Below are 11,505 nucleotides of genomic sequence, written 5' to 3'. Positions count from 1 at the left end.
TTGAACCTTAACCTGGCATAGATAACCTCATTCTACTCAGGTTTACTTGAAAGTAAATCCAGAAGTGAAGATTTCTAATCCTGGGGTTTAAGCACAATGTGTCCACCCCAATTTCTATAGACATTTTAGGACTGATAAAGACTACAAGTATGAAAGGGCCTTGGCAAATCTCTTAGATTTAATTTATCTCTTTTAATAGTTAAGACATGAGTTGGCGACCTTTCCAGGAGCTGGTTATTCTCCCAGGATATTTCAGATTACACCTCCCTTAATCTTAGTTGTAAGAACTGATGGGTGTTAGTACTGTATTTATGGGAAGGGCAGGACCATTTTGCCCACCCTTGGGAGAGAGCCAGCATAGCATTTGATCTAGACTAGTGTTTCTCAACCGTGGCAACTTCAAGATGTGTGGACTTCAACTCCCAGAATTCCCCAGCGAGCATGCTGACTGGGGAATTCTGGGAGTTGAAGTCCACATATCTTACAGTTGATAAGGTTGAGAAACCCTGACCTCGTCCAACACTCTGCCCACTGTGGGAATCTACTACTACACTCTACCTGATAAATATGCAGCCTCTGTTTAAACAGTCCAAGAAGATGGCTCAGGCCTAATCATTAACACAGGCACAGATAATCCAGATCTACTTGTAGAAGGAGAGGAGAAAAAGAAACTCGTAAGAAATGTGGGCGTGAGGACATCAAAATCCATAGAAACCTCCAGTTATATAAGACATGGGCATAGGCATCTACAGAAATCAGGCACAGGTATACAATTTATGCAGAAATAAGATTCATTCATTCACACACACACTCTGTAGAAATAATGTGTAGATGTGGAAATAAAATAGGCTGGCTGGGGAATTCTGAGAGTTGAAGCCCACACATTTTGAGGTTGCCACGGTTGAGAAACACTGGTTTAGAAGCTGTGACTTATCATCAAATCCCACTTGGCCCATTAAGGTCCTGGGAAAACCTTAGGCCAGGCCTCATCTTTCTGTCTAACCTACTCCACAGGGTGGTTGTGAAACAAAAGGAGATGGATGCATGCCATCCTGAGCTGCTTGGAAGACAGGGTAGGATAGAAATGACCGTGTCACTAAAGCTGAGCACCATGACGTTGCCCGTGGCTCTTAAGCAGCTTTTTTGATCCTCGTGTTCTCCTAACCCGACCGGCTTTGTTCGCTAATGAGGGCAGAGGACAGCTGCGCTAAACACAAGTATTAAAAGCCCTAGAGAGAAGCAAGCTTGAACTCTGCCAACAATGAAGCAGGAGAAATGCTGGAACGGGCTGGGCACTAGGACCTTGGGGCGGGTACCTGGCTCAGAAGTGGTACCCGCTTGGCTGGAAGCAGAAGACATCCGAGCTGTTTGGAGCATCATTGCTACGGAATCATGGCCAGCCAGACCCAAGGAATTCAGCAGCTGCTGCAGGCGGAGAAGAGGGCTGCGGAGAAGGTGGCGGAGGCTCGAAAACGTGAGTGGGAGCTCCTGGTTGTTAGGGAAGGTGGTAGATGAGGATCGGGGTGGAAGCTGAAAAGCAGAACACCCACGTTCTCAGGAGGAGATTTGGAGGAAGGCAGGGCCTTGAAAGGACCTCTCCTTCTCCATCTCTTTCTCCGCCTCTTTCCTCGGACCTCTCTTTCTCCACCCCAGGAAAGGCCAGGCGGCTGAAGCAGGCCAAGGAAGAAGCCCAGGCTGAAATTGAGCAATATCGTTTGGAGCGCGAGAGGGAGTTCCAGCAAAAACAACAGGCGGTGAGAACAAGGGGGCTCGATCTGGGCAGGGGGCTTGGCCTTGGGCTATTCTGTGTGATGAAAATCAGAGGACGGGTCTGGGGAGAAGAGTAAAAGGTGAGCAGGGGCTGGGGATGACGGAGTGGGAGCTTCTAAGGAAGCGTGATGGGAATTTGGAGAGGAGGAAGAGAGAAAGGGTGGTACAGAGGCAGAGGAAGATGGGAGTTGGGGTAGCCTTTGTAATTTCCATTCTAGTTTAGGACAGGGAGATGTGCATCAAGAACAAGGTTTCTGAGATAAGACGCCAGGGTGAGCCCAATATGTTTGCTTCCCCCTGAAGTCAAGGTATGGAGGACCCATCATCTGGCTCTTTCGAAAGAACCATTCGCTGCTCTTTCTTGTCCCCCCAAATCACTTGCCAAGGTTGGCCACCTCACTCCACCTGACAGTAGGGCCGGTCCTGGAACGTTTCAGGATCGTCTCTGGATCCGTGGGACATACGGTTAGATCGCCTGATTGATCGCCTGACCTTCAGCTCTGGAAAGCTCACAAAGCAAAGCTATTAAAATGGTTGAGAGAATCGCATTTTTTAATTATGCTATTTATTCTTTATTATTGGGGAGTGCCTTTTGTGTTGTTTCCTCGCCTCGCTAGCTGTTAAGTTGGCACGGCACAGATTATGCATCTGTGAGCAAAAATCTGGAAGTTCTCGGTAGAGGCGAGATGATCAGAGGGTACATTTCTTAATTGTTGAACAGCCAAGGATTGTCGGAGGCATGACAAGAAAGCAACTCGGGAAGGTCTGGAATTTTAGGCCCTCTCTTGGGCTCAGTCTATTTCAAAATAAGTATATTAAGCCTACTGGAAGCTGAATTGAGTTTACTTTTAATTTTATAGGACTGCAGGGAATTGTGTCGCTGTTCCATCCTAAATTGGGGAGAATTTCTGCAGCAGCCTCTCTTAACACGTTGACTTCTCTTTCCTTGTGGAAGGAAAAAAAACAGTCAGTTGTTATTTGGAGTCCTGCATTCATTTCAAATTTAAGTTTCTTATTTGCGCCTTTCCCCTTATTTGTGCTTCATTTCTCAGCTGTTGTCATGTTGGAACAATCCTGATTTTTTTTTTTCCTCTAGGCTCTGGGCTCGCAAGGGAATCTGTCTGCAGAAGTGGAGGCTCAGACCCGCAAAAAGCTACAAGCTATGCACGGAGGGCAAGCTCGGGGCAAGGACCAGGTCCTGCGTCACCTTCTCACTGCTGTGTGGAAAGTGCAGCCTCAAATTCACCCCAATTTCCGCCTGGCTGTCTAAAGGGCCCAGCGACCCTGCCTGCAGTTGTCCGGGGGACCTCTGACGTACTCGAAGGCCTTTGACCTCCAAAATATAAATTTTAGATGCCCAAGTGCCCTATTCCCCTACTTCCACCTACAGCTTCACTGAATCCTACAGATCTAACATCCTGTTCTCCCAAAAGCTTCCCCTTCATTCTTTACCCCTGCTTTGCTGTATCTTGAATCAAGGCTCTGAATTGCATTGGATAGTATGAGTAACCCATTATGCCCAACAGATGCAAAAGAGAGGAACTTCCTACTTCTTCTGGACATTGGCCACACTCTTCATACCAAGACACGCGCCAGCTTTCAAAGTACATCTATAGGTTATTCTCTATCTATTTTATTCATTCATTCATTCATTCATTCATTCATTCATTCATTCATTCATCTATTTATTTATGTATTTATCAGATTTGCCACGCCCATCTCGTGAAACGACTCTGGGCGGTTTACCAGAAGATATAAATTCATTAAAATACAACATAAAAACAATCCTAAAAATAAATAAGTTCCAAGAAGATAGAAAATTGGCAAGTCATCTGCCCAGAGTCACCCATCAGAGGAGGTGGGTGGCATACAAATTTAATAATAAATAAATAAATAATAATGCCAGGGAGCGTTATCAGGGGCCTAACCACCCCCAGGGTCAGGTAGGGCCCATCTCACCCCATGCACACTGACAGAGCCAGGCCTTTAAACCTTTTCAGAAAGCCGGGAGGGTAGGGTTGGGGCAACAGCAGACAATCCCTCGCTGACGGGATCCGCAACACGCCCTCTCTGCCTGAGGACTAATTGGGTTTTTTGCTTTGTGTTTGTTTTCAAAGGGGCTGTAAAGTCCAAAGAACTGATCCCTCCAAAATGGGCTTATTTTCTTTCATTTCCCAGTGCTGGATCTTTCCTTCCACATTGCGCTCCCCTGGGGCATGAAGAGGTATGTCTAGAAATGTGTGGGTTTCAAGAGTGCCATTGTGTTTCCTGCTACGTGTATTTGTGCGCTGCGACTGAGAAGTTCTATTTCTGCTCTGCTGTATCCCTGCTTAATTTGCTTCCTTCCCATGATCTCGAAAATCCTATTTATCCATAACTGAAGAGTTCAATAAAAATGGCAGGCAGTGAAACAAGGAAAACAATGTGGTGTTGTTTTTTTCTTGACGGCTCTGCAGTAAGAGGAATATTTGTAGTTGTGCATTTAATGGGCAATTTGGGGCACCAAATTAGGGAAATCTGGCACGAACATCTTATGCAATTAAAAAGATGTTAAAACCACATGAGCCAAATCCCACCCCCCCAAAAAAGCATTAACCTACCCAAATAGAGAGGAAACAATCCGGTATCTACAAGGCAGGTTTTTAACACACCCCATTAGAATCTGTTTCAAAAGGACAAGCCAGGTTTGGAATCCTTCAGACAGAACAAAATGCAGGGGAAGGAAGGGGTGGGCGCCTGGAATGGGAGATGTGAGTTTTGCGGGTTTGCAAATGAATTGCGAGCTGAATGCAAGAAGAGTTTTGCAGGCAATGTTGGGGTGGTATTTCAGGTAGAAGGATGGACATAAAGAAAAAAAGGTGGAAAGAAATTGATGTTGCTGGTCACCAAAACAGTAGAGATGAAGCACACACCTGCACATTGATGGGAAGAGGTTCATAACAGATAGTTAATTTAAACAAAGCTTTCCCCAACTCAGTGCCCTGGTAGGGAGTCATGGAGATGACCTTGGTAAAACTGCTCAGAAACCATTACCAAAAAAAAAGGGCAGCCCAGGAGAAGGGAAAGTATTAGGAAGAGACTCAGGTTGGCTGCTCCCTGATTCCCTGAGTTATAAGAAGGAGGGACATAAAAATGCAATCAGACATGCACGGTTCTGTAACTATAGCCCAGAGGGGTGCTGGTAAATGTTAAAGAACTGGCTGTGCCAACTCCATTGCCGCCACCGTGCCACACCGCTAGCTGATGGAACAGTTGATTGGCACACGAGGCATTGCAACTCAGCTGTTTTCATCCAGCTTGCCAGATTCCCAAAAACGTAACCATCAGCTCTTGCAAGCTGGTACAGGCCAGCTCCAGCCCACAATTGCTATAGCCTAACTCAGGGTTTCTCAACCTTGGCAGCTTCAAAGTGTGTGAAATTCAACTCCTAGAATTGAAGCACAACAGCACATCATAAACAGTTTATGAAAGACACACAGGAAATCTACCGGACAGATTATAGGATATGGAACATGGGGCTGGATCGCTTCTGCTTCAGGTCATAGATTCGTGATTTGCTTTGGAACCCCCCTGGTCCTTTCTCCACTCAAACTGTTATTGAGGTCTCTCCAGGCTAAACCTCTTTTTCAAGCATTTGTCATAGGATTTGCTTTCTACGCCACTCCTCATCATGGTCACTGTTCTCTGAATGCTCCCTGATTTATCAACATCCTTTGTAAATCTGGCAGCCAAACCTGTGAATTTGAGCAGAGAAATAACTGATTTCAGCTGGAGGAGGTCTACAGTATAACATTTACCATTGGGCCAGCACCAATAAATTAATAAATTAATCTAATAAACTACTTTTTTGCTTCTGCCTGCAGCAGGATAAGACTTAAGAAAAATAGATATTCCAGTTTCCAGATGAGTTGTGAAAGGGGCCACTAAAGGGTTCAGTAAAGAAGAGAATTTAACTTGTAGTGAATAAATTATTCTTGGTGTTTACCTGGGAGGAACCTATTCTAACTATTAATGACTAAAGGGAACTGAGAAAACATTGTAGCTATGGTATCAGCCATGCCAAAGTCAATTCTCAGTAGAATAGCTAGATTTAACAAAAAAGGAAAGCAAAGCCTTTACAACTCAAATTCTGACTGAAATTAAAAAAGGAAAAACAACTGGATTTCAGTAGGTGTAGTTTTTAATGCAAGCTAAAGCTGCTGAACATCTTTCTATTAACTATTAAAAACCCCAGCAATATCTCTGCTTCTCAGTAGAATGTTTATTTTGAATAGTAATAGTCGTGGTTACACACGGTTCGATCAAATTAAACATGTATTTTCACAGAGTTAAAATGTGCGTAGTTTTGTAATCCTATAATTGGAAGTTAGTTCCACTGAACTAAATGAAACTCACGGGGAACTTGGAAGTGCGTAGAGCAGTGTTTCTCAACCTCAGCAACTTTAAGATGTATGGACTCCAACTCCCAGAATTCCCCCCGAATGCTGGCTGGGGGGAATTCTGGGAATTGAAGTCCACACATCTTAAAGTTGCTGAGGTTGAGAAGCACTGGCGTAGAGGCTTACAGCTTTCCTCTCCCATGGAAAATCCTGAATATGGGCTAGCATGTGCTTTTAGCTTAATAAAACCTGTTTCAGATGTTCAAAGTATTTCCAACATATCACATACAGGCTAGTTATAATCCCAGTTCTAGGCATCCTACAGCACATATTATATTTCTTAATGATAATAATGCATATTGCCACTTTGAGCTCCTAAATAAAAGGCCGGATATAAATATAACAAGCAAGTAAATAAAACATTAAAGTTTTATTCTGATTTTATGTGGGAAATGCCACTCCCCCTCCTTCAGACTGGTGAAGAAGCTAAACATGCAATTCTCTCACGCCCACGTCTGAGCACAAGGCTTTTTAAGTTGTTTAACTAGTTTTTAACTAGCTTTTAACTACAGTATCTTAGCTACAATCTTTGTGGATTCAGTTCATGCTTGCATAGTTCTCTGCATTATTGTATGACCAGAACTTGAAGAACGAAAACAGCCCAGAAATTCAGCAGCACGCATAGAAGATAGCTGCAAAGACTGCTAACTGGGGCCAAATTTTATGAATATATTAGGGCACTGTATTTGGTTTTCATTGGCTCCTGATCTGTTTCCTAATCCAGTTCAATGTGCTGGTTTGGATCTGTGAAACTCTGCATGGCTTTATGACCTCAACACCTAAGAATTCTCCCTTCCATTATAGATCTGCCCATCGACAGGGGCTTCTTTCAAGTGGTCTGACGTTTAGATAGAAGATACACAAATTTGGGACCCTTGTATATTGCCCCCCTCCCCTCTTTGTTAAGAATGTTCTATCCCAAACTCTTCAGCTTATCAAACCCTTCATGAAGTTTCAGATTGTTCATTGACCCCCAAACATTTATTATATGAAAACAATTTAATAAATACTACTTTAACTAATAGTACTACGAATAATTATAATAATAATTAGAATTAGAACTAGAATTTAAGCAAACATGCACCTGCCACACAACACCCTAGACTTAACAATTGTTCATAAGAAAGACAAAAAAGTCTGGATAGCGGACATTGCAATACCTGGAGACAGCAGAAGAGAAGAGAAAGAACTGGAGAAAATCCCAAACTATAAAGACCTGCAAATAGAAGAACGGCCGTGGCAAAAGAAAGCAAAGATAGTACCAATAGCTATAGGCGCCTTGGGTGCAATCCCAAAACATCTGGAGCACCACGTGAAGACCATCGGCATTGACAAAATCACCATCAGTCAATTGCAAAAGGCAGCTTTACTTGGAACAGATTATATCCTGTGCCGATGCCTTTAACACCATCAAACAACATCTGCCTATCCCAGGGCCTTGGGAAGGACTCGATAGGTGGATAAAAATGCCAAATCCAGTTTAAACATCTGGCTGACTGTGTGACCAACCATAATAATTTAACACCATCAGACAACATCTGCCTATCCCAGGTCCTTCCCAAGGATAAAATGCCAAATACAGTCTAAACATCTGGCTGTGTGACCAACATTATTATTATTATTATTATTATTATTAATAATAATAATAATAATAATAGTAGAGACAACTCAAGGCCGCTGTTAATGGCGGATGTCCATCCAACCCTGTCTCGCTGCTAGCCACCTCACCTATATATTCAGTATATAGGCTGAAATCAATCAATAATAAAACATCAAATTTGATTTGGGTAAGTTAATTACACTGCATTGTTGCACAGGATAATTTCTTCTTGCAAATGGGCTGGATGGGAAATCAGTTGCAGCATTTAAAGCACTGATTCTCAAGCGCATAAATAATACTGCTAAAGACTCTGGATAAGCAAATGGATCATCACCATCCCAATACTGAGAAGATGGCCTGTTGGACTGATTGATGATTACATGACATCAAGTCACTGTCGACTCCTAGTGACCACACAGATTTTCTGCATGACGATCTGTCCCTAACCTTGTCCTTCAGGTCTTCTAATGGTGTATTCATTGCCTCTGTAACTGAGTCCATCCACCTTGCTGCTGGTCATCCTCTCTTTCTTTTTGATATGGGGGGAAAGGACTTTCAGATAGCCTTGGATTTATCTTGGCTTGCTAACTTTCACTTGTCACTGAGGAGCATGGAATGGAAAAGTATTGTACCTGTGATTCTTGCAGGACAGCAAGGATTAAATCCTTGCCTAGTTTTAATCTATAGTTAATCTTTCCCTATTAACCTGTAGCTGAACTTAGTGACCCTTCTCAGGGTGAGGTTGTATTCCCCCATAGCTAACCCTTCATGGTTAGCCTATATCTAACCTTAGTAACCTATTACATGTATTCACCTGTAGTAAACATCTCCTGAGAAAACAAAAGATGGGGATGGGTCCACAGCACTGAAGAGATCAAAAGGGAATCCCAGATAAGGGGATGAAGAACTTCCTGAACAATTATTAATCTCTAAATGTTATACCTCCTTAAAGCAAAATGTATAAAAACTCTGATTTCTTTATGTTCGGGGAGCCTCTTTTCACAGAGGTATCCCCTTTACTGCTGCGCACCAATAAAGGATCTTTGCTCTAAAAGGTTTCTCGTGTCCGGCGAAGTTATTGGCAGCTGTCTCCAGGTAAGAACCCCATTCTGGGTCCAACAGCACTGGATAGGAACCAGAAAAAGGTTGATTGTGGGCTCTGTTTTCAGTCAGACCCCATTCTGCTGGGGGGCTAAATCAAAGCCCCCTCTGCTGAGGAAGGGTTTCCTTTCCAGCTGGCGCCAGGAAAGTGCTAACCAGCAATTCACTCCTAGAAAGCCGCTGCGCTGGGAACAGGGTCCCAGACTGGCCCTGGTATTTTTTCTTTGTCATAGCAAAGTGTCCACCCAAGGGGTGAATAAGTTATTATCTACCAGTGATTCTACACTTTCTTGTTTAAAAATATATGTAAAAAGCTGTATTAAACTTTAAGTGGGGCGCCCACTTTGCAACTTGAGTCCCGAGTGCAAATCTTGCCCTCTGTGCAGAAATAAAGTCGAATTCTTGTTTCCACCACCTTTCTGTGATCTTTGGCTACTCGCACCAGGTGAAACGAACCACCCAGCTTTGGTCTGGGCCAATATTTTTCCTTCCACCTTTCCCAGCTTTACAGCCTTTTTCCAGGGAGCTAGGTCTTCGCAGAATGTGTCGGAAGTAGGATAATTTGCACCTGATCATTTGTGCCTCGAGTGAGACTGAATTCATTCATAACTGTGAAATTCAATATTTGGGACAGAAGTCCAATATTATGCTGCAAATCGCTGCATCCCAAAGCGACAGCCAGGGGGAATGGGAAGGAAATCCCAATAGGAACGGTAAGGTTCGCTAGCCTGGATTCTATGATTTCCAATGAGACTCCAGACAGAGGTTTTTCCAGAGCAAATACAGCTTTTATTTCTGGCCAGAAGAAAAGCAGGGTGGACTGGTCTCCGTCCGGCTGGCAAGAAGTCGACAAGGAACAGCCACACCCAGAACAGTTTACAACAGCTTTTATACCTTTTTGTCATCAGGGAGCATCAAGGAGGAGGGTCACACACACAAGTGTACCTGCCTTCCAAGGTTGTCAAAACATTAGCTTAAGCAGCATAAACCAATAGTTAAGTCTCTAGTCCTAACTTGCTCCAGGGGTTCCTCATATAAGGCACTGTAGCTTGCCCAAATCGTGCAGAGGACCGCCTCGCCCCCACGATTTCAACCCATCCCACCCGATCTCACAGAGAGGGCATGCTCCGGATCCCCGCGGTAAAAGAACTTCGATTAGCGGGGTCCAGAAGGTGGGCCTTCTCTGCTGTAGCCCCCGCCCTTTGGAACATCTTGTTCCCGGGGGTGAGACAGGCCCCCTCACTCCAGGCCTTTCGGAGGGACTTAAAGACCTGGCTCTGCCACCTGGCCTGGGGCGGGGAGGGAGGATATCAGAAATGGGGTTGGCTGACCCCTTAGTGGCCTGGTGTGGCCCCTATCGGCCTCTTGGATTTTTTAGCCTTTTTATCTTTGTAATGTTTGGTTTTTATAACTTTTAATTGTATTTCTGGTTTTAGTTTGTTGTAAGCCGCCCAGAGTCCCCCACTGTGGGGAGATGGGTGGGGACAAGTCTATTAAATAAAATAAAATAAAATAAATAAATGTGGTTGCATAGTGTGGTTAGAAGCAAGAGCAGGTGCAAAGGTTCATGCTGAAACCTTATGAAAAAGGGCTCTCAGTTTCTCTCATCCTTTTCCTTACCTGTGGGGAGTCAAGGGATGACAAGGAAACTAATGTTCATGGACCTCCTCTCATTTCTGTTATTGTTGAAAGACATTGGGCAGACATCCTGTCTCCTTAAGTGTCCAGGCCATAAAGATAAGGGGGGGGGGGAACTGACCCCAATTGATAGCCTCCAGAACACTCTTCAGCTGCTCTGGAGATGTCTCTACACTCCAGGAAACAATAAATATCAGAAGACAAAAGGGGTGCCCAAAACTTTGACTGGCAACCAATGGGTCATCGGGGAGAGAAGTTTCCCCCAATAATAAGGAGGATCCCAAATTTATGCCAATTGTAGCCAATCAATTTGTTCATTGCTGTATCTCTGTGTAAGAAACGTGTATAAAATCTTCTTCTTTGAGTGTGATCGGGGTACTCCTCTGCCTTAAGGGGAGACCCCAGCTGACTCTATTGGCCTACTTTCAATAAAACTTTAAAACCTCAGCTGGTACTTTTGTGTCTGATCTTCTGCCGGACTGAATCCTAATTGGGGAGAGTCAGAAACTCTCAAATTTTGCTAACAATGCAAGCTCAGGAAATGTGTCTAGGAGCTGGGAGGAGGAAAGGGGAAAACTGCAGACATTCCCCCTTTTCAGGACCTCTGATAGGAGCGAGCAAAACATTTGGCCTTTAGCTTAACCACATCTTCCCATTTCTTTTTGCAACTCTGCAAACTGTTAAAATGTCCCTTTACAATCAGCATAACTTTTATATGCTTAGCACCTTATAACTTTAGCATCTAGACTGACCCTTAGCCACACAGTCACTAGGTCAGCAAAAGCTTGAGGTACAGAAGCAAAGAAGCAACAGGCCGTTACCTACAGAACTACTAGAAATTTTGCAGACCTTTCTGAAGCTTTCTTTCTGTGCAAAAGAAAGAAAAAAAGAAAGAAAAGCTTATGCTTTGCTTTGGGGTTATCTCAAGCTCTCGTACCTTGAACGGGGTAGAGCAAA

General features: G+C 43.8%; 1 protein-coding gene across 4 annotated transcripts; it reads left to right on the top strand.

Annotated features, from left to right (window-relative positions):
* The first annotated feature begins 483 nt into the window (after positions 1-483).
* On the top strand, positions 484-4,181 carry ATP6V1G2 (ATPase H+ transporting V1 subunit G2). Of its 4 annotated transcripts, none has more exons than XR_015793497.1 (3): positions 484-1,754; positions 2,867-3,374; positions 3,888-4,181. XR_015793497.1 is itself a non-coding variant. In XM_007437831.4 (3 exons), the coding sequence occupies exons 1-3, from the start codon at positions 1,393-1,395 to the stop codon at positions 3,038-3,040; spliced, it is 357 nt and encodes a 118-aa protein (XP_007437893.1). In that variant the 5' UTR covers positions 486-1,392; the 3' UTR covers positions 3,041-4,181. The 4 variants fall into 4 exon arrangements, 2 of the variants coding, with proteins under 2 accessions (XP_025028704.1, XP_007437893.1); XR_015793496.1 differs by having other exon boundaries at positions 2,867-3,628; XM_007437831.4 differs by having other exon boundaries at positions 486-1,474; positions 1,654-1,754; positions 2,867-4,181.
* The last annotated feature ends 7,324 nt before the right edge of the window (positions 4,182-11,505 follow it).

Source organism: Python bivittatus, unplaced genomic scaffold (assembly GCF_059951505.1).
Source record: "Python bivittatus isolate LINGU-HERP-01145 unplaced genomic scaffold, Pbiv_v1 ctg000750_np1212, whole genome shotgun sequence".
In the NCBI taxonomy this organism is placed as follows: domain Eukaryota; kingdom Metazoa; phylum Chordata; class Lepidosauria; order Squamata; family Pythonidae; genus Python; species Python bivittatus.
Note: the sequence above shows the minus strand (reverse complement) of the source record. Positions and strands in the feature narration are given on the sequence as shown.

Coding starts and splice junctions, on each gene's coding strand:
- ATP6V1G2 (XM_025172936.2), top strand. CDS start 1,512: ATGAGGATCGGGGTGGAAGCTGAAAAGCAGAACACCCACGTTCTCAGG. Junction 1,755..2,866: donor TCCAGCAAAAACAACAGGCG/GTGAGAACAAGG, acceptor TTTTTCCTCTAG/GCTCTGGGCTCGCAAGGGAA.